Source organism: Brachycentrus maculatus, unplaced genomic scaffold (genome assembly GCF_059751285.1).
Source record: "Brachycentrus maculatus isolate JH-2025_06_01 unplaced genomic scaffold, ASM5975128v1 h1tg000179l, whole genome shotgun sequence".
NCBI classification, from domain to species: Eukaryota; Metazoa; Arthropoda; class Insecta; order Trichoptera; family Brachycentridae; genus Brachycentrus; species Brachycentrus maculatus.
The window spans coordinates 496,885-524,139 of record NW_028280930.1 but is presented as its reverse complement, the minus strand read 5'-3'; the positions used below and the strand labels follow the sequence as shown (position 1 = coordinate 524,139).

The following is a 27,255-nucleotide window of genomic DNA, read 5'->3' as shown; positions in this document are numbered from 1 at the left end:
AACCCTTTAAATGCAAATCTGTTCTGTTTACTGTATTCTATCGAAATATTAACTAAAGTTGCGATAAAACGTGACCAATCCGTGTTAATATGAAATCATTAAATGGCAACCTAACAATTTTACAAACTAAAATTCCTAATAACTTAAAATCATTTATAATAGAGATGTAATGTTTTGGTGAGGACCTCCACAGTTGAAATAAAGAGCAAAAATATTATTTTGTGATTAATTCTAGAAATATTTCGATTTGTTGAAAATAATGTCTTCAAGATGTAAAATTATGACAAATAATATTTTTTTGCATATTTAAAAAAAAACAGTTCGTAGTAAATTTCCCTTTTGAATAAATAGTTCAATTGAAATTAATAAAGTAGTTTACGTGTGAGAATTATTTCCAGTACGTAGGGTAGAAAACTCCACTAATCGGTTTTAGGGCGTTAACGGTTGGCAGAGAAAAGCCGACCAGTCGGCTTTTGGTAGTAAATGTAATAAAAATCACATTTATCAAATAATTGGTACATAAATTATTGATTTTTTTGTTAAATGCAAATTTTTTGCTATTAGTACCAATTTGATTAATGTATCAATTGTAAAACCAAACATAGATTTTTTGACTCCACTAAGTTGTATTTTATTGTTAAAAACACATTAAAATTAATATGGTGACAATTGTTTCGCCTAGTTATGGCATTTTCAACATTCGTTTCATTGTCAGAATATTAATTTTTATGTGTTTTTTTACGATCAAATACAACTTAGTAGACTCTGCCTGTGAAAAATCTGTGCGTTGATTTAACAATTAATACATAAATTAAAATAGAGTTCTACAAATTAAACCCCAAATCGATAAATAAACTACCATTTTGTTTGATTTTTAGGATAATAAGTCCTGGATAATTCGTCGGTATATAAAGTGTTAATAACATGTGCAAGTTTCAACAGTCGAAATACGCAATTCGCAATTTATGAGTGTGCTATCACTGTTTTTATAGCTTGACGAACAGGCAAGAACACGACTGGGGAAATTACCGGGATTCAATTATAGATTCATTCAAGTCGGCAAAGAGAGCGGGCTAATCCGTACCTCCTCTCGAAATGAATACGTTGAATGAAATTATGCGTTTCGGAATGCAAAATTAAAACAGTTCAAACGCCGCGAATGCCATTCTATTCTTATACGAAATATTGTACGTCATACGAACGGCTTTAAATGTTATCACTTGTACCGGTCTATTTTTGTGCGGATAATTTAACGGTGTTTGGTAATAATTATATCTGTAAGTAAGTTCCAATTTAGTGATTTTTGTTTTCAAAACTTACCTGATTGGCTTTTTCTATTTCTCACTGCCCCCTATATCCACTCTATTGGTGCATAGGGCATCGAATCGAAGCGGCGTCAACTCGATCATGATTATATAAAGTCAACGTGATTAGTCCTCCGCTCCAGAATATTGGATATTGGAGTAGAATAAACCGAAAGTGAAGTCAGCTCACGGTGAAGGTCATACTTGCTATATGGGCAAGCAATTGAAGAAGGGATAGAAGGTACTATGCAAGTAGAAAATAAGAATATCAGCGTCTAGGGTACTTGGAATTGTATACCCGTACTGGCTTACGTAAGTCATACACTGCTCATATTTATAAGTCCTTTGAGGAATTTATTTGGCTCGGATTGACATTTAACACACCTGTATTATATTTTGTCCGCCTCCGTAGTATAATAGTTAGTACGCTCAGATACCGTACTGGAGGTCCCGGGCTCGATTCCCAGTGGGGGATGGGTCAAAAAAATATATATGACTTTTTTACTCTAATATTTATTCAATACTACCCTGGACTGGTGCCTCAAGCGAAGGACTGATCACCTTTCCTTAATGTGTTGACGATCAATATAACACTGCGTTAATATGATGCAGTGCCCTACGCACCATTGGGTGCGGTTGAGGGTTTGAAGGAGAAGAAGTATTATTTTTAAGTGCCTTATTTTTATGTTCTTAAATAAAATAATATAACGTAATAAGTAGTCTAATTTAACGTCTGATGCAACCTGCCTTCATTAAATTTCATTTCTCGAACAAAATCAATCAAAACCGATCGCTTTCTTCCAACTAATTATTGCTATTGGAATCACAGTAGGGTAGGTTTTAATGAAATCATCGATGCTCGCAACGCATCGATTTCCCTTGGTCGGGGGCGCAGGGGCGGAGCGGTCCCACGGAGAGAAGGGCGGGAGCCCAGGGCCCCATAAACTACGGGGCCCGACACTCGTGTCACTCCCCCGGCCAACCTGTTATTACGGCGGCCAGGTCCGTCATAAGTCTCGGATCCTAAGAACGCTTCTTTCCACCAGCGCCAGCGGGGTATTGGGCAATTTTATTTAAATCACATTGATATTCAATAAATTATATGGGCAAATATGAGTACTAATGTCGTAAACCTTTTGAAGTAGTAATTTCAAAATTTAAGCCATTAGTTAAGAGTTTATTTTTATTTTATTAATGTACGGTTGTTACCTTGGATTTTATTACCGTCCGACCTGCATCATATTTGATAATTAAGAGAGCAAGCACTTCGTAAATTGAATACGATTTAAAAAAATATTAAATAGAAATTATTTTTTAATGTTTCTTTTTTTCAATTAAATTTTGTAATAATACAAAGAAATATCTTTCAACCAACGAAACGGTCATATTTTTTATTATTTTATAGTATTAGATACTACATTGAGTTGCGAATGATATATCAATATTATAGGAATGAAAATGCACATTGCAGTGCTGTATATATAATCCAGCCAAATGCTAGGTCCATGAGTGCTCAGACTTCCATCTTATTTTGCATAAAAACGATTGATGCTTCATCTCAAGTTGAAACAAATATAATAATAAATAAATAAATATGTCTGATTTTTCCAACTTCAATTCGTTATGAGTAATATTAATAGTGAAATAATTTATACATATTTAATCATGCTATTTGATGCAAGAGTAGGCAGGGGTTAAAACGACATACCATTTTGTCCTGGCGTATATGTATTTTGCTGATGTTTGCGGAATAAAAATATAAGAACAAAAAAATATGTATCAGCCTAAAAATTAACCTTACAAAAATAAAAGTGTGTAATTTTGTGTTTTTTTTCCTTTTTTTTAAATACCTGAGTATAATAAAATAATGAAATAAATATTATAAAATAATATCGACCTCTGTAACACTACATTCTTCCTACCGCAATCTGCATCCAGATGTATGGGGCATCGTATAGAATCGACGCAGTATGACGCAGTAATCCTTAGACCACTCAGGGTTGCAGATACGTTCTCGTACTTAAATTTATAAGTTCAACATTTTCCTACTGCTTGTATCGAAATTATTTGTTTCAAATTCCAATAATTATTTCCATTTTTATTTCGTGTAATGGATCCGGTGGATGTGTAGTCTCAAATGCCCCATCCACATCCGACCCTGTTCCGATATAAATTGACCGGCTCACACTTGATAAGGAACTCCGATAAGGCACTCTCGGCCAAGTTGGCTCCGTTTGATGGCTGCTCGACCGCCGTTATAAATCATTAGCGAGGTAAACTCGCCTATAACCGACGCATATCGTCGGCCTATCTTGCAAAACGAATGCAAAGTTCACCTTTTGTTCCGAATCTATTATCCGATGTATTTTGAGCGTATCCAAAGCTTTGATAATCATGGGTAGAATGGTGAATGTTAGACCTGACTTTGCTAAGTCGTAAGCTGTTAGTTTGTTGGAAAATATTGCTTCTTGGCAATAAGCCCGTCAACGTACATCTATTCTGTACAAAAAGTTTAGTAAATAAATCATAACTGGCCCATGCATAAAACTCGGATAGCACAGAAAAAAATTCTTGTAATTCTTTCAAATTTATTAAAAATTAGTTTCGTTAGCCAAATTTATTTATTTATTGTATTTAAAATTGTAACTACAAATTTAAAGAATTGAAATCATTTCAATATTTTTTTAGGATTTAAGATTCATATTTTTATTTTCTATAAATTTATGAATATATTAAAAAATTGCTGATAACATTGGACATGAGGTAAATATTGAATCAACTCAATATTGATACTTATATGAAAACACCCAATGATGACTGTCCCACCCATAAGCCTCGAAAAGCTTAGAAAAACTGTTAAAATTATTTCCAATTTATGAAGTATTGGTTTCACTACCCAAATTTATCTCCGGGCCATAAAATTTCTAGCCCTACCTGCAAAACCAAACAAAATATAAATTAAACACTCTTTACATTTTGTTTTGATTTGCGGTTTTACTTGTCATTCATCTTTCACTTTGTGAAATACCACTTAAAAACACTACTTCATGACTACCCGTTTCATAAAAATCATTATCAGGTCAAATGTTTTAAGTGGTATTATACAAAGTGAACGATGAATGATAAGGGGAGTGTTATATTACCATGCCACAAAGCTAATAATGCTTTTAATGTACAAAATATATAAATTTATAATTTTTGACATTCCATGAACGGATTCTAAATGAATTTAAAAGTACCTATGTGGTATATTTTCAGAGATTTTCCGTCTTCATTTTTTTCACTAATTTACGTCGATATTAGGAACTATAACCTTATATTGCTTTATTGAACATTTATCAAACCTCGGACCTATTGTGGCACGGTACTGGAATGGTACACCGATGCAGATATCATTTATTTCATCATTTTTTTCTTTCATTGTTTATTTGAATGTATTCCTAGCCCATCTCAAAAAGTGAATCACTCATTTTATATCACGATTATAATAAATCTATCACCTCACGGATAAATAAAAGGTATTTAACAAAATTAATTGATCTTTATTACAGCGAGCCCATGCTAGTCACTAATCTATTTTCACAGCGAATGCTCGATATTAACAAACACTATAGAATCAATCATTATGTGTATGTGTGTGTGTGTATATATATATATATATATATATATATATATATATATATATATATATATATATATATATATATATATATATATATATATATATATATATATATATATATATATATATATATATATATATATATATATATATATATATATATATATATATATATATATATATATATATATATATATATATATATATATATATATATATATATATATATATATATATATATATATATATATATATATATATATATATATATATATATATATATATATATATATATATATATATATATATATATATATATATATATATATATATATATATATATATATATATATATATATATATATATATATATATATATATATATATATATATATATATACTAGCTGTACCAGTCACGCGTTGCTGTGACACAGTCTGATTAAATATAAAAAAAGAAAGCACACGTTTCTAACATGTAATATTTTAACAGCTGTCAAGAAGCGCGCTATCCCCATGAGCAATGTTTAATATTGGGTGTGATACTGTTATATTCAACAGATGGCACTGCCACTTTCTTCAATGTCGAAAATAACTGCTTTTCAACAAGAAAACGTATTTTTACCTGTCACTTGTAAAACACGCGCGTATTCGAATGCAACGTAGTATCAAAATTTCTAAGTAATCGGTAAATAATTTTGTCAGATTTTTTTTTGTATTGACTCATGTACCTTTACTGTGTATATCCTTCATATTTTTATCCGGTGGAAAAAATACATATTAAATATATAATACAATAACAACTAAGTAAATAGTTTTTTTTTACATGTATAGCTTTATGAGTACATATCTAAATTTCCGTTGTAATATATTTTCCACTTCACATAAATTATGATCGAAAATAAAAATAGATAGGCAATCTGTTTTTATCAAGCATTCATAATAATAAATGTGAAGTTCTTTCAGATATAAGTTACCAGGAGACTTTGATATAATGAACGCATCGTGTGAAATTTATGTTCTTCTTAATTGACCATTACACAAACTCATTTGAAATCCCTACACAGAGCCGTCCTCGATGATTACTTGTAACCTAAACCGGTTTCAAATAGAATCGTACCGCTTTCTTCTTACGAACTATGAACAAAACACCGCAAATGCAAATCGGAAAGTTTGCGCATGTCCTTTGCAATCTTTGCAGACATCTGATAGACATAAACTGGCTGGCAGCTCTAACAATGAAGTCGGTAATGGTAATATTATGTTATTATAATGCAATGTTTGCGCCGGTATTTGATTTGTGTTCTGCAAACATCACGCCCTGATAGGAATCGTAAGCTGTCACGACGTCTTAACAAATAGTTTCCGTAAAAGGTGACACCTTGTGAATTGATATTGCATTTGAAATATAAATTTGCATTGTCTTTCGCCCGTTATTAATATGGTATATGAACAACGTCTAGTATACTTCTGTCCAGATTGATTTTATTAGTTAATTTGAATATAGATGGATACTTTTGTTTACAATTGGTGGGAAATTAAGATCTATGACCTTTCAGTTTTGATGAACTATAGGTACATCCAAATCGACTACTAAATGACCACTTTATCTACATGGCCAATTTCTTCAATTCAACAACACTCTGTGAGGCATAAGTTATGAGGAAGTACTTATAACATTTTAAAAATATAAGTTTTGTCTTGCAAGGATCAAGTATCTTTCAATTTAAAAAAAATGTAAAGATCAATATAAAAAAGCAGTTTACGAAGAAATACCGTCTTTGGACTCAAGATGGAAAAAATGCTGTTAACTATCATAAATAATATATTAATATTATTTTTAAATGAATATGAGTTCGCTGGAAAACGCGCATTAGCATCTACATATTATGTTATGTACATACCTCTGAAAGATAGATATTAAATCGAATTTGCAAGATTCGAGGAAATTTTCTGTCTAATCGCCCTTTAAAATTTGGCTGTGCATTGCCCTTATTAACAAGCCCGAGCATTCTTTCTCTCAAATCTTCGTGTTGCAGTGGCCCTACTTTACGAACACGAGCTCACTTCAAATTAACCTAACCTCAATTCCAGCGCAAAACATAAGTCAGCCGCCATGTTGCAGTCGGCAGTTCCCGCCACATTATTCGGGAGCGGGAGAATTTCCCGCCAGAATTACGAGCGGGGCGCGCGACTTGGTTCGTTTTTCCCGTTTATTCGCGCTGTAAACAAAGTTGCGGCTAGCGACGCTGGACGGCGCTGCGTCACAGACAATGAGGTGGATTCTGCACAGTGGCATACTCATTACACGTTACTCGTGGACTCATCCGTCAAATCAAATTCAGTATTCAATTCTATTTTTGTTCTTCTTAATTGCATTATTCTACCACCAGGGTTTAGATCTGTTTGAATTGGAATATTTTACAGGAAAAAGCGAGAGAACTTCTTTTGTGTTTTACGTAACTAACAATATCTTTACTATCTTCAAATGTACAATAAGTAAACAAGAACTGACCTTATGTAACAAAAATCCAGTTGACTTCAGCACTTTCTTATCGGTAAAATAATCCATAAGTCAAGGACATACGTATTATATTATCACTACATGAAGTAGAAAACAGTTGATTGCATTTTTATGAGGGTGTTTTTATTTGCAAAAGGCTTTCCTTAATTTCTTGGATAGATGACCGTTTAGCTTAGGAGACAAGGCCACTTGACTGGGAATCATAATACACGGGTTTGAACCCTAGAGCAGAACAGTTAGTTTTTCACTGAATATGATGAAATCATATTTTTACAGTAAGTTTGTCTCTTTTCGTTTGTAAAATACATATTTTGACTTGTTAATAATCTGTAAACACTAAAACAAAGTACTTTTTTATGTGTTGGTACGGTTTGGGCCGCCTCTGTCGCCCTGAGGGCCGTATTGTCAATATGTTTGCTTTTTGCGCAGCCAGTGGCGGCGGATTATCTTCAGCCATTGTAGGACATCACGCCACCACAGGGAGAGGAATTCTCCCCGCAGGTGCAGTGGTGTACACTATTTATTACAACATTTTTCTCCTTCCACACTACTACTAATTTAAACACCTAAAAGAATAATATCCATTCCCCCTCCACTAAATTTTTAGCCGTTACAATGATGCAGCTCTAGAATTTTTGCATATTTGCAATTTACTAATGGACACTCAAATACTACTTATGTAAAACTGCTTATCATCTGCTCATGTTGTATCCTTACCTTATACAGACGTAATTTACCGAATGAACTCGCAACATTTTGAAGACTACTAATAAAAGATAAAATAGATATGGCTGGGATACGTTCTAGGAATGTCGCCTGAGAGCATAAACCCCTAATGTCTCTTTTTCCAACCCCGAGAATTTTGTCACTCCGGAAGACCACTGACGACCATTTAGCGACTGTACTCAATGGAATTTCAGAATGCTGAACTGAACTGGGTCCTACCATGTCATCCTTGTAGCGTACATACCCATGTCGTATTGTTTTTTTATTAATTACATTTTTTGTAAAATGTGTGTAATTGCCTTTGTTGTAAAATCTTAGGATAAATATTTTTAAATGCTCCCTATATCGTACAAAAATACAACATAATGTTAAAAATCTCTTTTTATAAAAAAAATAATTGCGATTTCCGTTTACCATAAATAAACCAACACCCACAAATGTATATATTTCGTTTAAAAAAAAACAAAATGAAGTACCTTATATTAATTTGTTTCCGTACCTAAATTTATTTCTCCCCTTTCCTTGTCGTGATTTTAGCACCTAGCTTAATAATTTCTTACTTATTTTGCCCTAAAATATTTTTACGGTTGTAATAATTATATCAAAATTAAGGCTTTCAGAGAATCAGCCCACCCTCGCACCTCCCCATTCCCCCGCCATCTCCCCGCCTCTCCACAGGGCACCTCACAGCATACCATTATCTCCGGTACTTAACGTTTTCTGAAAACTGCATCCACTGTTTGGCTTCGTATTCCCTAATGCATATAATTGCACGTAAAGATATTGCGCTTAAAATGTATAAAAGTGTACATACGTGTGTTTAATTATTTCAGTATTGTTTTGCTTATATATTCAAAATTAACCTGTTTAGCAATCTTGTCTAAACGAATATATTCAGAATTTTATGTCTCTGTAACAGAAACGACAAATATATTTTTTAAATAACATAAATTACATAACCTAATTATACACAATACAATAGATAATTTTAAATGAATCCAAGCAATACAAACGTGATTCTATTTTATTCATTAGATTATTAACTCATTTTTAAATTTCTAGATTCGTAAGTAAAATATCGACCCTTTATTTGCAAAATATCTTTAACACCACCATAAGTTAGTTCATTTTAGTAAATGTACTCATAATATGTACTCTAATCTGAAAAACATCCTGCTCTTGAGAGCGATCCCTTGATATTCCTTGTATTTTTATTAAATTTTTTTAAATAAAGAGAATAATAATAACTATTAGTTATTATACAGACCTGAATGATGGAAGTTTAACTTCTGAAACATGTAGTCTATAATAAAACTCAAGTGGTAAAAAACGAAGTGTTTTCTTTAATCATTGTAACATGTCTTACCACAAAGTTAATGCCGAAACAATAAATAAAATAAATAGAAATATTTGTGTTTTTATCATTCACACAAATATTTCAATTTCATACTATTTCTGTGAGTCTAAGCGGTTCATTATTAGAAATAAGTATCTTCTTATTGGACAAAGATTGGATCAGGTTTACTAAAACAAAACTCTTTATCTTTCTGACCTTAATAATATTTTGTTGACAATCGGTCGTACGTAGGCATTTAATTAATATTATTTTATCTAGATTTTATTGTGCTCTACAAAATTAAGTCACAAAAAATTGCTGATTATTGAAGTATTAATGGCACGATTGAAATGTAACCTTCTTCTTTTTCACCTACTTTTAATCTAATGTCGAACTTTAATGTAAATAAATTATATATAAACCCAGTACCACAAATTTTAAAAATTTAGATCACAACAATCTTTTCTTAGGAATTAAAAGCCATAATTTTTTTTAGTTAAAATATTAAGAAATAACTGATAATTTCGGACATTCGATAAGTATTGAACTAATTTAATATTAAAATTGAGATGAAAACACCCTATAAAACGTGAAGATTAATAATGACTAATATTATGTGAAGTCGTTTTCATAGATACAATAAAAAATCGTGTCAATATATAAATATGTATATTTTTTAATTAAATTTGGTCGTAAGTCCTATTTTCCAAGTTTGCGTCAAGCCAAACGATGGCATAATTCACCGCTCACCGCGTACGCTCCCAGATAGTGCCACGTGTTTACGACTGAAAAATCGTCACGTACCTGAAGTTACGGCGTCACATTGTGTCAAACAAAGCTCGAGCGGAGTTAGCTCCACTCCGGCTCTGGTGGTTATTAGAAGATTATGTGAAACGAGATGACTAGACACGGCTACACTGTACTCCTCGCCTTCCCACCTCGCCCAGAGTCAGCTGCGGCTTTTAGCCACATTTAATCTCAATAATAAGCTACAACATTTTTAGTGTATCCAAATACTTCCATATACATATATCGCTCACTCCTTTCAACAACGTAAAATATAAAAAAAAAACTTGATTTTTCAGGAGATCGTTTTTAAAGTTTAAAAATAAAATCAAATGTATTGAAAATAAATATCGAGCCTTGTTATTGAACTTTTTACTGTGCAACAGATCTTTTTAGGTAAAACATGCAAAAACAACACTTTCTGCCCTGTAGCGGGAAAATATTAAGTTAAAAATATGCCGCTTTTGCTAGGATATAGCACATTTTCTGGGCTTACCGAAAATATAAGATTTTTGATATATCACGTTGTTAAAAGGAGTGATATATATAGTTTAGTTTATACTTACAATATTCAGAGTGTGTCTAAGTATATATATATACATTTGATTGAGGCGTATAATACATATAATAACCTTTAAAATCCCTAGATACTTGTAAACCTATTTTATCTTTATTTTGATGTCAAAGTCTGGTTTAAAAGCTAATTTTTCTTCCTCAATATTTATCAAAATTGATTTCTCTCTACAACATTTTGAGTGGGTCTAAGTATTTACTTGTTCACAAATCTGGATTATCTCCAATTACAGGAGTTATTTTTCATATTATTTTTTCACTTATCAACATAGATGCCCAGACTTTCATATTCTTCTATGTTGAGATGTTAATAATAATTATTGTTTATTGTTAATATTTATATCTAATATGTGTACGTAAAAGTGGTTATTATTAGTGTTGATGAAAATTGATCGAAAGATTTCGACTCTTTACGTTTTAGTGCTGTATTTTTCTGTAAGCTACATCGTTGTAGTTAATAATTGTAGCTTATATATATATTATTTTTCTGGGATTTTTACAATATATTTTCTCAAAATGTGATATATCTGTGGAGACTGTCAACCACCTAGCGTTTTAGTTGTAACCAGTTTTACAAGTACATCTTTATATGCCCGTAAAAGCAATAAATAGTTTTGTAATTATTTCCTAATTTATATACCACTATTTGTGAAATATGCTTCAAGAGCATACACAATTGACTTTAACATTTTTGACTAGATATTTGGTATGATACAAATAAGAGACTCTAATGAACACTTCACACAGACTCTAATGAACACTTAAATGGATATCCAAGCATTTTTGTATTTGTATTCAAACTCGACATACGGTAAACTGACTTAAATATGTATTTATCATCGCGAATATCACCGAAATAATTAATAAAAATTTATCGAGATATTATTCAGTAATGCTTCTTCTTCCTGGCTTATCCCAGCTCATTGTCCTTGTAGACTGCTGGGGTCAGTTCTCCTCGTCCTCAGGTTATAGGTCCTTCTGTCATGGATAACGTTACCTATGCCATGCTTTCGAATCATGTTATCTTTCTGCTTCACCCATGAATTCCTTGGTCTTCCTCTAGATAACTTCAAATTATTCAGAATTACCGAATAGTTATTAGATTACCGAATAATTTCAATAATTAATTAAATTATTGAAATTATTCAGTAATGCGGCTCTGATAATATTCCTCCCGTTACATAATAATGTGTGTATCAAGCGAAGAGTTGACTCCATCAGGATCACAAAGTGTAATATCTTTAACTCAAACTTTCGCCGGCTGTCGCTAGATGGGGTTTGGTGCTTAGTACCTGGTAATTATGGCTGACGTAACAGCGCGGATAAACATGGCGGATCGTGCCGCGGCAATCCGCCGTTTCTTGTTGTGTGTGCTCTATCAAATATTCGGTAACTACCAGATTTTCACCGACTTGCCAAACCAACTTTGTCATGTATTTTTAAATCATATTTACATTTTCCTTTTACTTTTGCAAGAAAGAATTTCAGTAAAGTTTGCTTATAAACCCATCATATTTTTTAGCTTTTAATGTCCAAAGCTAACTATTTTTGTACATAAATGACCGAAAAAATGTTAATAAAAGAATCAATCATTTTAAAATGCAGATATTGCGAGTTGCACGCCTAACCTCAAAATGACGATAGTGCAGATAGATCACCATACCAAAATATACATTAAAAAAACTTTTAAAAACATGAAAAAAAGGAAAAAATAAATTAAATTTATAATCTTTTTGCTAGAACAGATTATTGTTTTGGAATAAATTTTATATTTGACCAAATATTAATAAAAGCTTGTGACATAAGTGATTTTAATATCCATCGCTATTAACTAAAACCATTTAATTATTCAGTATAATAGAAATTTCAGTGAATGTTACAAAATCTTTAATCGATTTCAAACGATTTCGTTCCATTTAAAATCGCAACATAGTCTAACCAAATAAAAACTATAATAACGTATCTACGTTCTTATAGTATCTACTTTAAATAATCTGCTTTCCAACATTTTAAATAAAAAATCAATACGTAAATATTAAATACTTAGTTTTTTCCTCATTTTTAATCAAAATAAATATATTACCTTATATTAAGTTACCTCATATTAAATTAACCTTTCCGGGAGTACAAAAATTGATGTCCGACTTTCTCTGGGGAGTGGGTTTACATGATTTTTTTTTTCATTAAATTGATGTAGTATAAAGATTAGAATTATTTAGTAAAAAGATGTTAAAATAATTTAATAAAAAAAAGACTTATGATAAAATTACACACAAATATCCACAGATGTCATTGCTATACAAATTACATCATACTAACTGACAGACGGATTTCGACGTTCATTAACGTCGATACTCCTTTAAGGAAAATTCGCACTGACGTTCATTTACGTCCATACTCATGGACTGGTTAATGTTTTTGATGTGGAACTGTTTTTTTTCTTTTTAGCGAACCAATAAGTTTATTTGACTCATTTTTATCAGCCCTGAGTTGATCTAACATTCGGCTGTGAACAGGGTAGCAGAAGAGCGGGGTGGGTGTGCGGATTGCGGCACATCACGAACCGTTAGTATGATAAAATGGCTCATCGGAATTAGAAAGTTTACCCTTAACGCCGAGTCGCGGAGCATAGAAAGCGTATCCTATTTCTCCGCCACCGAATCTGATGGCTGCCACGGAAGGTTATCTATATTCATGGGAAGATCTCTGGCAACCTCTTGCGCCCTTATTCCTTGATGTGTTTTGAGGTTAATTCGTACTAAATGGTAAATTAATGTGTGCCACGAGTTAACTGCCTGAAAGGAAGCATTTAGACTTGAATTAGTTCGGAAAATAACTGCTGGAAATGCTTTTGCGAAATAATGCAGATGTTACGAGTTGCACGTCTAACCTCAAAATAACGACAATGCAGATAGATACAAAAAAATACATTCAAAACTTTTATAAACATGAAAATAAAGAAGAAATAAATGAAATGTTATAATCCATTTTCTAGAATAAAATATTGTTTTAGAATAAATTTTACATTTGACCAAATATAAATAAAAGCTTGAGGCATGTAAAAATAACTTGAAAATAACTGCTGGAAATGCTTTCGCGGAATAATGTATTATGCATGTTATAAACGCAATATTTGTCATTTCCTTATTCTTTTTTTACATCTCTACTTTACGATGGATATAATTGATTTAAAAAAAATCACTTTTTGTCATACTATTTATCCATTAAATTCAAGTTATTTTACTAGCTGTATCCAACCACGCGTTGCTTCGACTCAGTCTGGTTAAATGGAAGTTACAGTAAATAGGAAGCTTACATTTCTAATACATACTTATATGTATTAAATTTCACAATGTTTGTGAAGTAATGAATAAATAAAAAATCTATAAAACTACAATGCAATCGAAAACATTGAAAATACTATGTGACAGCATTTGTCAAGAAGCACGCCGTCTGCCATCAGCAATAATTAATATTATGGGTGTTGCTGTTAAATTCAATAGATGTTACTGCCATTGTGGTCAAAGAAACTGTTTTTAAAATCAAGCACAATTCACCTGTCACATACCCTCACACTCGCGCGTATTCGAATGCAACGTTTTGTCACAATTTCGAAGCAATCGGTGAATTACTTAGGGAGATTTAAGATTTTGAACAAACTATTTTTTTTGTTAATTATAACTACATTTGTTAACTATAACATATAAATATGTTTACTGTAAACAGTCATTTAAAATTGATAAACATAATTAACATATTTTTTATTTTCACATATTTATTTCTTTATATTCAAAACGATCAAACTAATATCCTCCTACAAAAGTATAAATGATGGATTTACATAACGCCAATGTAGGCAAACAGCGGAGCACGAATATTATTACCATTAAAAAACTTTCAAAAAATATTCATACATTTATTTTCAATAATTCACTTGTGTTTACTGTATCAACTTTTAATTTACAAAGGAAATAAAGCAATTACAAGTAAAAAATTAATATAACAAAGATATTGTATTAATTGTTTTTTTTTTATTCAATACTGGAAAACTTTGTTGTAATACACGATTAAATTATAAATAAAACACTTGTTTTTTCCACTTGAGTATTATACTTTTACGCCTAGTTTTGGAAACTACAGATGCTTCAATCTACGCGTTTAAATACAAACCTAAAGCTTCCGAAACTAGTCGTAACAATATAATATTAAAGTGGTAAAAAACAAGTGTTTTATTTATAGTTAAGTTTTTATTTACAACATTTTTAGTGTGTTCAATTACTTGTTCACAAATTTGGATTATCTCCAATTATAGGAATTATTTTTCTTATTATTTTTTGACATTTCAACGTAGATGAAGAAGATTATGGAAGTCTGGGCATTCACGGTCGAAGTCCCATATATAGTTTAGTTTATGCGTACAATATTTTGAGTGTGTCCAAGTTAACTATTAATTCATTATCTCCAATTAAAAGATTTTTTTTAGACATCTCAACATAGATGAAGAAGAATATAGAAGTCTGGGCATTTACGGTCGTAAGCCCCGTAAATGCCTAGACTTCCACGTTCTCCTTCATCTATGTTGAGATGTCTAAAAATAATAGTTTATACTTGATTTTGAAAGGCGAATACTCTCGGCACATTGTGATATTTTCATATTTACACAATTTACTGCACAGACGCCTATCATTCACATCTTCTCCGTGCGTCCCCTCGCCGCCCTCCCCTCCTCTCCTCTCCACCCTAGCCGGCACAGAACCCCTACCCCGCGCCAGCATAATAAATCTGTCAACTTTATATTGTGTTCATTTTATTTATGGGCCAAATCAAGTTGCTTGAGCAGCGTGTGTGAGCCACCCCAACCCCGTCACGGGCCTTTGTTGCCCCCTGTTTACCCTAAATTTTTTGTCTTAAGGGTAGTAAATTATTTCGACTTAGACATGAATTATTTTAATGCCGGGAATTCATTAGAGATTCCTTTTTGTTTTGATGAAAATATTATATTTCAGTAGAGGCAATTTCCCTTTTCCGTTTTCAAACAATTATGTACATACCTATACTCTACGTACGTATAATAATATAACATATGTACATACGTAATATTATATTATACGTAATATTATACTATACATATTACCTACCATTATCTCTTGAATATTCTCCTAAATGAAATGATAAATGTGTTTTTTTCTTTCTTCACTAAACAAAAATAAGTAATCATCACGCCGCTTCCACGCAGGGGTAAGCTGAGTGAATAGAACGCCATACCACTCTGTCCTTCCAAGCATTCTTCGCCGCTTCCACATTCATACATCTCCTCCAAAAAATCAGACGGGTATACATATATATATATATGTATATATATATATGTATATGTATATATATATATATATATATATATATATATATATATATATATATATATATATATACATATATATCTGTTTGATTTTTTTTTGAAAAACTAATGAAAACTAACATTATCAATTATGTCATCTTGAAATGAATTTTATATATGTTAATCTAAGAAAGAAAAAAAACACGAAAAAAAAATATTTCCCTAAAAATAAATTGTATTATCAACAAACATAACTAAAAAGTCCAAGTCCCTCTCCAAGCACAAGAAATCGGTCTCTTTATTGGGGAGAACTGCGTTTTTAATTTTAAGATTGTAAGTAGAAGTGTTTAATTGAAAAAACTTTTGTAACCATATTTAAAAAAAACAAAATAAAAAATCTTCGTATTGTCATCTTCGTTTTGTCAATGTCATTTGCATGGTTGGTGCAAATACGTGAATGGACACTGTATTTTCAGATACAACCTGAAGCAGCACGCGACCCGTCACCTGGGACGCGCATGGGCGTGCTCGGTTCGGGGGTGCGCATACTCTGCGCGCTGTCCCTCCGAACTCCACGCGCATCTCGCCTCGCACTCTTCAGTGAGACCATACAGCTGTACGGAATGCGAATATGCAGCCAAAACTAAGAACCAACTGAACAGGTAAAGTTTAATCTGCAGTTTTTCAAAATCGATGCTATCTCTTCTTAATTCATCTCTCTAGACACTATCTAAATTAAGTATTCTCAATGAATTATTATTTAATTTATCGGACACAGATTTTTTGAGTTTACTAAGTTGTATTTTATCGTTTAAAAAAACATATAAAAATTAATATTGTGATAATTGTTTCGCCTAGTTATGGCATTTTCTAATGAAATTTGTTTGAAAATGCCATAACTAGGCGAAACAACTGTCACAATATTAATTTTTATTTGTTTTATAATAAAATACATCTTAGTAGACTCAAAAATCTCTATTTGATTTAATAAATAATACATAAAGGTTAAATACCCGATGTATACGAGTATATTCCTTCTGAATTACTTTGTCATCGTTCAATGTTTTTTAGTGTACCTACATAAATAGACTACTTATCAAGTCATAAATAGACTCAAAAAATCTGTATTTGATTTGACGATTAATACATAAATAAAAATGGAGTTCTACAAATTAAAAGCCAAATCAATAAATAATCTATCAGACACTGAGTTATTCACCCTACGGATGACATATCAGTTTTATGGATCTCCAACTTGAGAGGAAACGTATATATTTTTTTATATGAAGGAAGATGGTAGTCTGAGCATCCCAGGGGTTAACTTGGCATTTGGATGGCTTAAGTGATCACTTTATTCACTTGTGTAAGGTTCTCACTATTCATGCTCTTGTTGAACATTCACAATCCATATTGCATTAGTTTTTTGAACTTTTACGAGTATTACCATAAAAAATTAATGTGTCTTGTTATTCTTATCCGTCTTATTCCTCATTGCTGAGGGTTGTGACCCTTGCAGAAGCAATGACTCTTCTCCATTTATCCCTTGACTGCGCTGCACTTAGCGCTCCAGTCACTGAGGTGCCCGCTGCTACCTTAATTTGATCGGTCCATCGTGTGGGGATCTTTCTGTCCCTCTCTTTCCCTCCAGGCTACCGATCATAACTAGTCGTTCCAGGCTATCCTCGTTGCCACGCGCAACGTGTCCAAAGAACTGAAGAATCCGTCGGGTACAATTATTGTGTTACTTTATTTACAATATCTGTCTTGGTATTGTTCACAAAAAATACTTCAATTTCATGCTATTTCTGTGATCCTAAGCGGCTCATAATTAGAAATAGGTATCAAATCGTGGTAGAGTGGGTTCGAACCGAGAAACTCTGACTCGAGAGTCCGCGACACTAATATATGCAATGCTGGTGGATTCCTTTCATATGCTGATTCTTATTTCATAGATTGTTAAGTATGTATTGTATATATGAACAGCCGATTAACAGCAATTTATTATTTTTTTATTATATCTGACACTGGAACGCATTCTCGTTTGAATTGTGAATACATTTTCTCCGTTCAAGCTCTCACCAAAAAAAAACCTTTTTTTCATAAATATCTTATTTCCAATGAGCATGAAATTTATAAGTAAAATATCATAAAAATTGTACAAAAAAAATATTATGACATTTCGTTTTTTATCGCTGTTTGCAGGCATACCAAGGTGCATTCAAATACCCGCGAGAAGAATGTTCAGTGCCCCCATTGCCCCTACAAGACAGAGCAGAACGCTCGGCTGGAGAGACACCTGCGCCTCCATACGGGGGCGAAGCCCTACGCCTGCCGCTACTGCCCCTTCACGTGCAATAATCTGGTGAGATATTTGTCATACCATATCGACAGTAAATAGGTAAAACCCTTTAAGCCCACAAGTTCTCAGATGATACAAATACTTAACGATTGTTGTAAATTGTGGCTTAACTTTTGTTTGTGTTTTTTTTTTATTTAATTTTATTTATTTGGAAATTGTACAGCTTTATATTCAGTAAAAGTATGTAATAAAAAAATAGTAACATTCATAAAAAAAAGAAGGCCGATTACACAATTCCACATTTATGTTGTAATAACGATAAAAAATATCACTAGATAAAAAATAAAATAAAAGAGTGGGAGCGTATTAAATGATGTTTGGTGAGTTTAGACGATGTTTGTAATAAAAATAAGAATACTAGAGTTGTTTGTGTTGAGTACAAGTGCAGTATATAGGTATATAAGAGAAGTTAGGTTCGTACGCATATCAAGTAAATTTGTTCAAATCTGCCTCGATTAACTTTATGTAGTAAGCATCTAGATTTAAGCAGGGCCAGGTAGGCCCTGCTTAAAACCTCATTGTTTCCTACATATTCCAACCAATAAATCCCAACCCTATAGTTAACGTTTCACTTCCATATACCAGTAATCTAGATGGACCAAATTATCCCCAACATGCTTTGTTGCGGTTACGCCGAGTTAAAGAGACGGGTGAAGACTGACCGTTGAAGAAGTAAAATAATCATCACAAAGGTTCTAACCCACGAAGAAGAAGATTATCGGTACCTGAATCCTGAAGTGTCAAATTTCCATCCCGTTTTATGGTAAATAGACGGGTACTCGCAAAAATAGAGTGAGTACTTATAAATGCGTAAGTACACATCTCGCAATCGCACATAAACAATCTCCGGCAGGCTCGGGTCCCGCGAGCGGAAATATTCAGGATATCGACTATAAAGAACGGAGACAAGCAGCCGTTAAGCTCGCAAACGACTGAATAAATTCGCATCCGAGAAATGAGACGAGTGCCAATATTCATTAAAAGCTGCCTCATTAATTATGGAGCCCTTCGCGGTAATGGCAGAGAGCGCGATGCCGGCAAATCTGCGAGAACGGGTTCGTCACAGCGAGGCCCCTCGAAGCCGGCAGCCGGAGACGTGATATACGAAAATGAACAGCCACCTTAACGAGCACTTAGCTGCGAGATTTGCGCGGATCAGTCCTCGCAGACGGCCCGTTGGCGGCATTATGTATCGCTTATTGCTTTTGTTCGCTCCGATGCCCTCCCCTTACACATTACGCGGGCTGCTATCGGAAATCATATTTTTCCGGATGCCAACATTTTCTTAATGAGAATCGTGCCTGCAACAAAAATCCGCTCTTTTTCTCGAATTACACACGCTGCATGTGTGCTATCTTTTCTGCTGACATTCATTTTCCCGGCATGGAAAATCGTTTTTCATCTCGCGTTACAATTATTCCTCGAAGGACTCAGAAACCAATCCGAGTAGGAAATTCCAAGTGCCCTAGCCACTACTATTTTTCTCATTTCCTACAAAGTACTACTCCTCCATTTCCTTTCCTAGCATACTATAAGAACATTTACCCCTTATAATATTTCCCCCGATAACGCGGTATCTATCTTAACGTTATAATTGGGTATGGCTTTACTGTATTGGTGATAGTAATGTATAGGAAACCACTTCTGCATTACACCCACTCCAGGCGAAAGTAACACTAGCATAAATAATCACACAGATTATATGACTGTGGGTATTTATTTCCATAAATTTTAAATTAGCTTAACTTTTGCTTGTGTTATATGTTAGATATGTTGAATTTTCTGAACACGATATCTGAGAATCTAAGCATGTGCAAGAAATCTATTACATATCTTTAGATTATCTGATTACTGCAAGAAATTACATTTATCATATTCATTGGAACATATGGAGTATGCGGCTATATTCTTTTTAAAAAATCTTGTTTATTGAAATCTCTGGTATTTAAATGATTTGTTGATAAATATTTCAATGTCACATTATTATCTGAACGATATGAAAATAAATAAAAATTAAAAGGTACAAAAGGGATATACACCCTTATGGGTGTCAAGTGTGTAATATTAAATGTATGTATATATCGTGACTAAACCTTACAAGTCACCCTAAAATTATATAAAAACCGTTTTAAAGTTAAAGGTAACAAGACGAATATTTAATAAAATATTAACAGGAAAATTTATATCAGGCAATTAATACTCCTAAATCTATTTTTCTTTAAAGTATCAAACAATACGAAACCTTTAAAAACTTTTTGATACATTTTCAAAAGCCTAGCAATCCGTTTTTCTATTTAATTTTAATTAATGTTGGAATGAATTTGTATTTGAGGTCCGAAGATTTTATTTTTATTTTTAATAACTTTAAAAAATAACTCCTAAGCGAAGATAATCCAGATTTGTGAACAGGTATTCAGACACACTCAAAATGTTGTACACACGAATATACCCTAGAACACAGACCTAGATACAAACCTGTGTAGCAACAACCGTAATACTTTATTTGAATGCTCATTTTCGCAAAAAGAAAGTGATGATAATCGCTTCTAAATGCTGCGCTAGAAATATTTATTTACCTATAAAGTCGAGGTAGGTACCTGGATAATCAGTCGGGTACCTACCAGCAGACCAGCACCCAGCACGTACGAATGGTAGCCACTAGCCACGGAGGAACAGCGGATCTGATGGCCACGGAGTGTTTAAATGAGATCCAGCCTTATTTATGGCTCGCTGGTTCGTTTTTCAGTTCGCAGCGGGACGCGGCTCGGCACATTAATTCAACGTATAATAAACATATCGACGCCGCAGACAGCGAAACGTGCGGAATCTTTAACGCATCTGCAGAAAACTTCACGCGATTCTCACATGCGTGATCGTTACCCGATGCTAAACGATGGAAAATAAATCACAACTGTTTTGAACATAACATTATTTTGAGGCACGGAGCGTTTTTGATATGGACGAATAAATTTGCATTCAAATTCGGCAAAGGCATGTTTCGAACTCGTGTAAGATTATAATTAAACAGATATGAATCCACGTAGGTAAGGCAAACTTTAAATCATAAAACGATTTTGTTTTATTGGTAACATTGGGTAGGTACTTTAGTAATAGGCGCCGTGTGGCATAGTTGGGAAGACGCTCAATCTCAGCTACTAAACTGACGTCGCAGATTCGATTCCTGCTGATTTAAAGGGATTTTTTTACAAAAATGTCTCCGACTGATCTATAATGAGACACAGAAAAGAGAATTGTAAATATTACCGAGAAAAAATCAAATTACACGAATTATTTGAAAATAATTCAACGCATTTTGTACTATTAACCCACTGATGCCAGTATCAATATTAGATACGTATTTACTCTAAATTTATATTGTAAAAAAAATTAGCTTGAAAAATATATATAAAAGGTAAAAAATCAGAAATTTCCTATAAGCAAACAGTATTTTTGTTTCTGATAGCTTTTTGGGACATTATAAGCGCTAATGACACAGTATAACATCCTCATAAAAATGCATTTATCTGAACAGCCATAAAAATCTGACAAATTTATTTATTTAAATATTGGAATTCAAAATATTATAAAATCATTGTTTGAAACTCAATTCAATACATTGCCACACCTGAATTAATTTTTTTTTTTACGTGAGGTATTCGTTAAATGCATATTAATTATTTTGAAAACAACTGAACTTACATTGAGTGAATTTATGTCAATAATATTTTTTTTACTAAATCCAGAAATTATAGGATATTCTTCATGTACATTCCTTCTATATATCGCTTACTCCTTTCAACAACGTCATATATAAAAAAAAAACTTGATTTTTCAGGAGATCGTTTTCAAAGTTTAAAAATATAATGCAATGTATAAAAAATAAATATCAAGCCACTTATTGAACTGTTTACTGTGCAATTAGGTAAAACCTGAATGTTTTTCCTCGATTTGAAAACTATATTTAATATATTTAAAAAAAATGATAATTATACTTTTTCTTCAAAATGCAAAAACAACACTTTTTGCCCTAAAGCAGGTAAATATTAAGTTAAAAATATGCCGCTTTTGCAGGGATATAGTACATTTTCTGGGCATTCCGAAAAAATGCATAACTTAAAATTGACGATTTTTGATATATGACGTTGTTGAAAGGAGTGAGCGATATGTAGTGAACACTAAAGTCTGTGTCAAGTGATCAGACGGATTTGATGTAAACGATGTTATTATAATTAAAAGCATTCAGGAACGACCAATTGAAAATAAATATTTCTTGAATTCATTTTGCAATTTGCGGGAATCGAACCCGCTATGCCAGTTTCGCAGTCGAGCGTCTACCTAACTACGCCACGGCGCCTGACCGTGTTTGTGATGTTTTTTTCATTTCTTCCTTTGACCTCCCATCCCCACCATAAGACATCGAGGGTGGTGTTGATTTTATTGCCAATTATATATAATATATTAAACAAGGTGATTTCTGTCAAATTTAAATTCAAGTAATGAAAATAATTCACCCGAATAATCCATTCGATTATATTTAAAACATACCATACAAAATGATCGTCTCCGTAGAGTAGTAGTTTGGTAACGCATTTGGCTGCCGGTCCCGGGTTCGTTTGCCAGGAGCGTCAAAATAAATATTGGTGATTTTTCACTGTAATACTGGTACCTAAATCGCTAGACTGATCACATTCCATTCACATAATTAACGCTCAAATAACACTGTTTCGATACGATTCTATGTCCTATGCATCATTGGGTGCGGTTAAGGGTTAAAAGAAGAATAATACATAAAAAGTAATAACAATGAAAATGATTTGCAGGTTTATTATTTACATTTTTTGCACCCCTGTAAAAATTGGCTGTTCTTAAGATAATAATACATTTGTTTTTTTTTTTTAATATAAATAAATTACAAATTATTTAGTATAATCTTGTTATGATGAACAAACTCTACAACCACTCTCTTATTAAATACTCTCCTTTCCTTTTCATTCCTCCATATTCAATTTTTTACCATACCCTTACCCTCCCTCACACACACCCACCCTACCATATTTAAAAATACCTTTTCTCTCTTACTATACAATAAAGTATTCTTATATTATGTATGGAATTATTAAATTAGCTTTTGTTATTGTTAAATCTAACTATTTTTATAATTTTTTATGTATAATTCCCTAATAAATTATGAATGAATAATTTTCTGCAATATCATTTATTGCATAGCAAGCCTTGAAGTTTATCGACCCCAGTCAAATATCAATTAAATGAGTTTTTTTTTACATTTTAATAATATATGAATTATCCTAAATATGTTAATTCAATACATTTTACATTTCAGGAAAACCTTAGAAAGCATGTACTATCAAGGAATAAGCATAAAGACAAATATCTTTACGTCTGCGAACACTGTGTAGTACCAGCCTCATACAGCAGTAACTTCGCTAAGGAATTCAGGATGCACCTCTCAACTGTCCATCCATCTCTGTATCCTGATAATAAGTCCACCAATATTTATGTGGCTAATTACTTGAAGATAGAGAGCCTGGAAAGTGATATTATCAACAGGTACCTATATAAATGTTTTTTTTTGTTTAAAAAAGTCTCTACTTCAACATTCTTATGGGATCAAAAGTCTGTCTACAAAAAGAAGTCTGGAAATCCTCCATTAACACATTGTTAGCAGGGGATTTTTTCATCAACCCCGACCAATTCCACCGCAATCCCAATTCCGATCTGTACAATGTTTTTTGGCATCTCATGCTCTACCAAAAGTAAGCAAATAAAATTCTTATAAGCATCTCCCGCCCCCTTCCGACAGTATGTAAAAGACCCTGTTAAGCGTTCCCCGTTAACAATGTGTTCAAATGCATTTTGCTAAATGGTTTCCCATTAGGAAGTAAATGTGTATGGGATGTAGTAAAAATGACAACATGCAGTAATGAAATTTATTATAAACACTGTTTTACAAATCTGGTTGCCGTCCATATTCATTTAAAAATTGTACATGTAATTTACATTGTTTTCAAAAACTTTTTCATCCCTATTGAGAGATCTATCCTATAGTATTCTGCAGTTTCTATTAAAAAATTTCATTCTCACTTGACCATAATTCATATTCAACTGTTTATTGTAGATGGTCACGGATTGAGATTTTTATATTGAAACTTCAGAATGACAAACTTTAGCAGTTTGAACCAATAAACCCCAACAGCTTTAAGTCTTCGTTGGTCTCTTTCCCAGCTTAAAAGACTTCTGCACTTTGACACTACATTTCAGACAGATTTCTCAATTTCCCAATTTCTCTCCATCGGTTTCTATTCCTGACCATCTTTTCTGCCTCGGAGTCATATGGTACCTGTACCAGTTGGTCTTCCTTCTCTTCGTTTTACCCTTATCCACATTCAATGGTACATAGAGCACTACATTATGTCAATGTTATGTTTCTCAAATGTCAAATTTCATGTAGGCGGGAAATCAGTTCTACGCAGGCGGATTTTGAATAAATATTAGAGAAAAAAATCACCAATATTTATTTTGACCTCCCTGGAAATAAAATCGGAAGGTAGGCAAATGTGCTAACCACTACACTACAGAGGTGGACATTAGTTGAAAACATTCATTTACAACATTTTGAGTGTGTCACTTGTTCACAAATCTGGATTATCTCCATTTATAGGAGTTATTTTTCATATTATTTTTTGACAGCTCATCAAAGATGAGAAATGTTACATGTGTGTAAAGTGATCGCTTTTACCAGGCTATGACGGTTGTCAGCCCCGTAAATGCCCAGACTTCCATATTCTTCTTCATCTTTAATGTCAAAAAATAATAAGAAAAATAAAAATTAATATTTAGACATTTTCGTTGATTATAATATCATCATTATCCTCATTGCTAAGGGTCGTGACCATTTTCATTTCTTGTTCTCAAAACATTCCATTTCATAAGTTCAAATATTTTATAGTTGTTTTCCAACTCCCCGACACTTCTCCATCCACATCACTTCAACCATTGATGAACTTGTGGCAGCCTTGATTTGGTCAATCAATCTAATGGGGATCTTCCCATTCTTCTACTAACTTTGACCCCTTACATGAGCATTGACCTTCAAGGCTGTTATTGTTTCTTCTAGCGATGTGTCCAAAAAACTGAAGGACTCATCTCAAACAGACGGACACAAATCCATCATCTACATGTAGCTCTTTTAATCTCTCCGTGCGTATGGTCCCAACATGGGACCATTAAATACCAGGTCATATTGAGTATGACCCCACATTTGGGGCGTAGTTATTATTTCAAATTGACAATATATATTAATTATGTGTGTGGCATATGTTTAAACTATTGATAACCCACTCTGCAGCATACAACATTTCCATCAAATAGTGGTATTTACTGAGTAAAACATTAATTAAAAATATTTTATTACTTAGAGAGAAGGAAATAATGATACATTATTATGTTATTTATTTCCTCATCGGTATCTCACAAGAACTCCGAAGAAAAGCATTTATGCACAGCACAAATTTAGCTATAATGATCCAGACATTTTTTTAATATAAAAAACCTCGTTTAGAAGCGTCATTCAGGAATATTTTACACAGTTCATTGATTGAATTAAGTTTAAAATGCTTAATTAACTGTGATTTTTCAGTACCAACCAAAATCCAATTGTTTGCGGGAAACGCTTAAAAGCGTCTTTTAGACTGTTGATAGAGAGCAGATGCTTAAAAGCGTTATATTCGCTCACTTTTGGTAGAGCGTGAGAGAAGCCAAAAAACATTGTACGAATCGGAATGGGGTCTGCAGTTACTTGTGATTAGAATCCTGAGGGTCGGGCAGCAGTCTGTCGTTAAGTATAATTAGGGTCGGGGTTTATAAAAAACCGCCCGACAACAATGTGTTAATAAAGTATCCATAGTACTGATAACATATTCCAAGGTTGTAATATCTGCTTCATACAAATATTTTTTTAAATATTTCAGCACACCATAACCTGCATTGTAATCTAATACTGTTAATTAAAATTACAAATCCTTATAACATCCACAGCAGTGGCTAGCGCATTTGACGTTTTCCATCCAATGATCCAACAAAATATCTAAAAGGTTTTACTAGATGATAATGCATAGCTTGGTAAATTTGTAAAAAAGTTCATTTGTTTCAGTAATTTCAACATCGATGGAATGGATCATAATGAATCTGGGATTGAAGGAGTATTCCAAGACGATAATACAGAAAAAATATACGTAGAGCAAACTGACCATTCGGTCATTCTTGACTTTCCCACTGAAGGATGCTATAGTGTAACTGAATCAGGAGCTCTTGTTCCGTATGAAAATGATTAATCAAACAATGTGTTATCAAAATGTATCAAATCAACAAAAAACCAAATAATTATCGTTTTATCCATATTTAACATACATGTTAAATGTATCGGTAATAATACTCCAAAACATTTTTTATTCAACTCTTTTAAATATTATTTATGGATTTTTAGTATTATTTAACTTATTAAAATTCTTATGACAATTATTATTATCTAATATCAATGTATGTGGAAATAAAACTCTTTAAAGGGCAAAAACAAAACCTTTTTTAAAAAATTATCCATGTGCTTCATAAATAATGTTCCATAAAATTATGCATGATTTTTGCAAAACTCAATTAATTTTCAGATACATACTGAA

General features: G+C 32.6%; 1 protein-coding gene across 1 annotated transcript in view; it reads left to right on the top strand.

The window, feature by feature from the left end:
- Nucleotides 1-27,157, top strand: part of LOC148308046 (uncharacterized) — a 92,784-nt gene extending 65,627 nt beyond the window's left edge. The window contains exons 4-7 of the mRNA XM_088262399.1: nucleotides 16,680-16,865; nucleotides 18,406-18,565; nucleotides 23,904-24,130; nucleotides 26,733-27,157. Of these exons, the coding sequence (XP_088118525.1) occupies nucleotides 16,680-16,865; nucleotides 18,406-18,565; nucleotides 23,904-24,130; nucleotides 26,733-26,913 (754 nt within the window). The 3' untranslated portion in view covers nucleotides 26,914-27,157. The remainder of the gene's footprint in view (nucleotides 1-16,679; nucleotides 16,866-18,405; nucleotides 18,566-23,903; nucleotides 24,131-26,732) is intronic.
- Nucleotides 27,158-27,255: the final 98 nt, after the last annotated feature.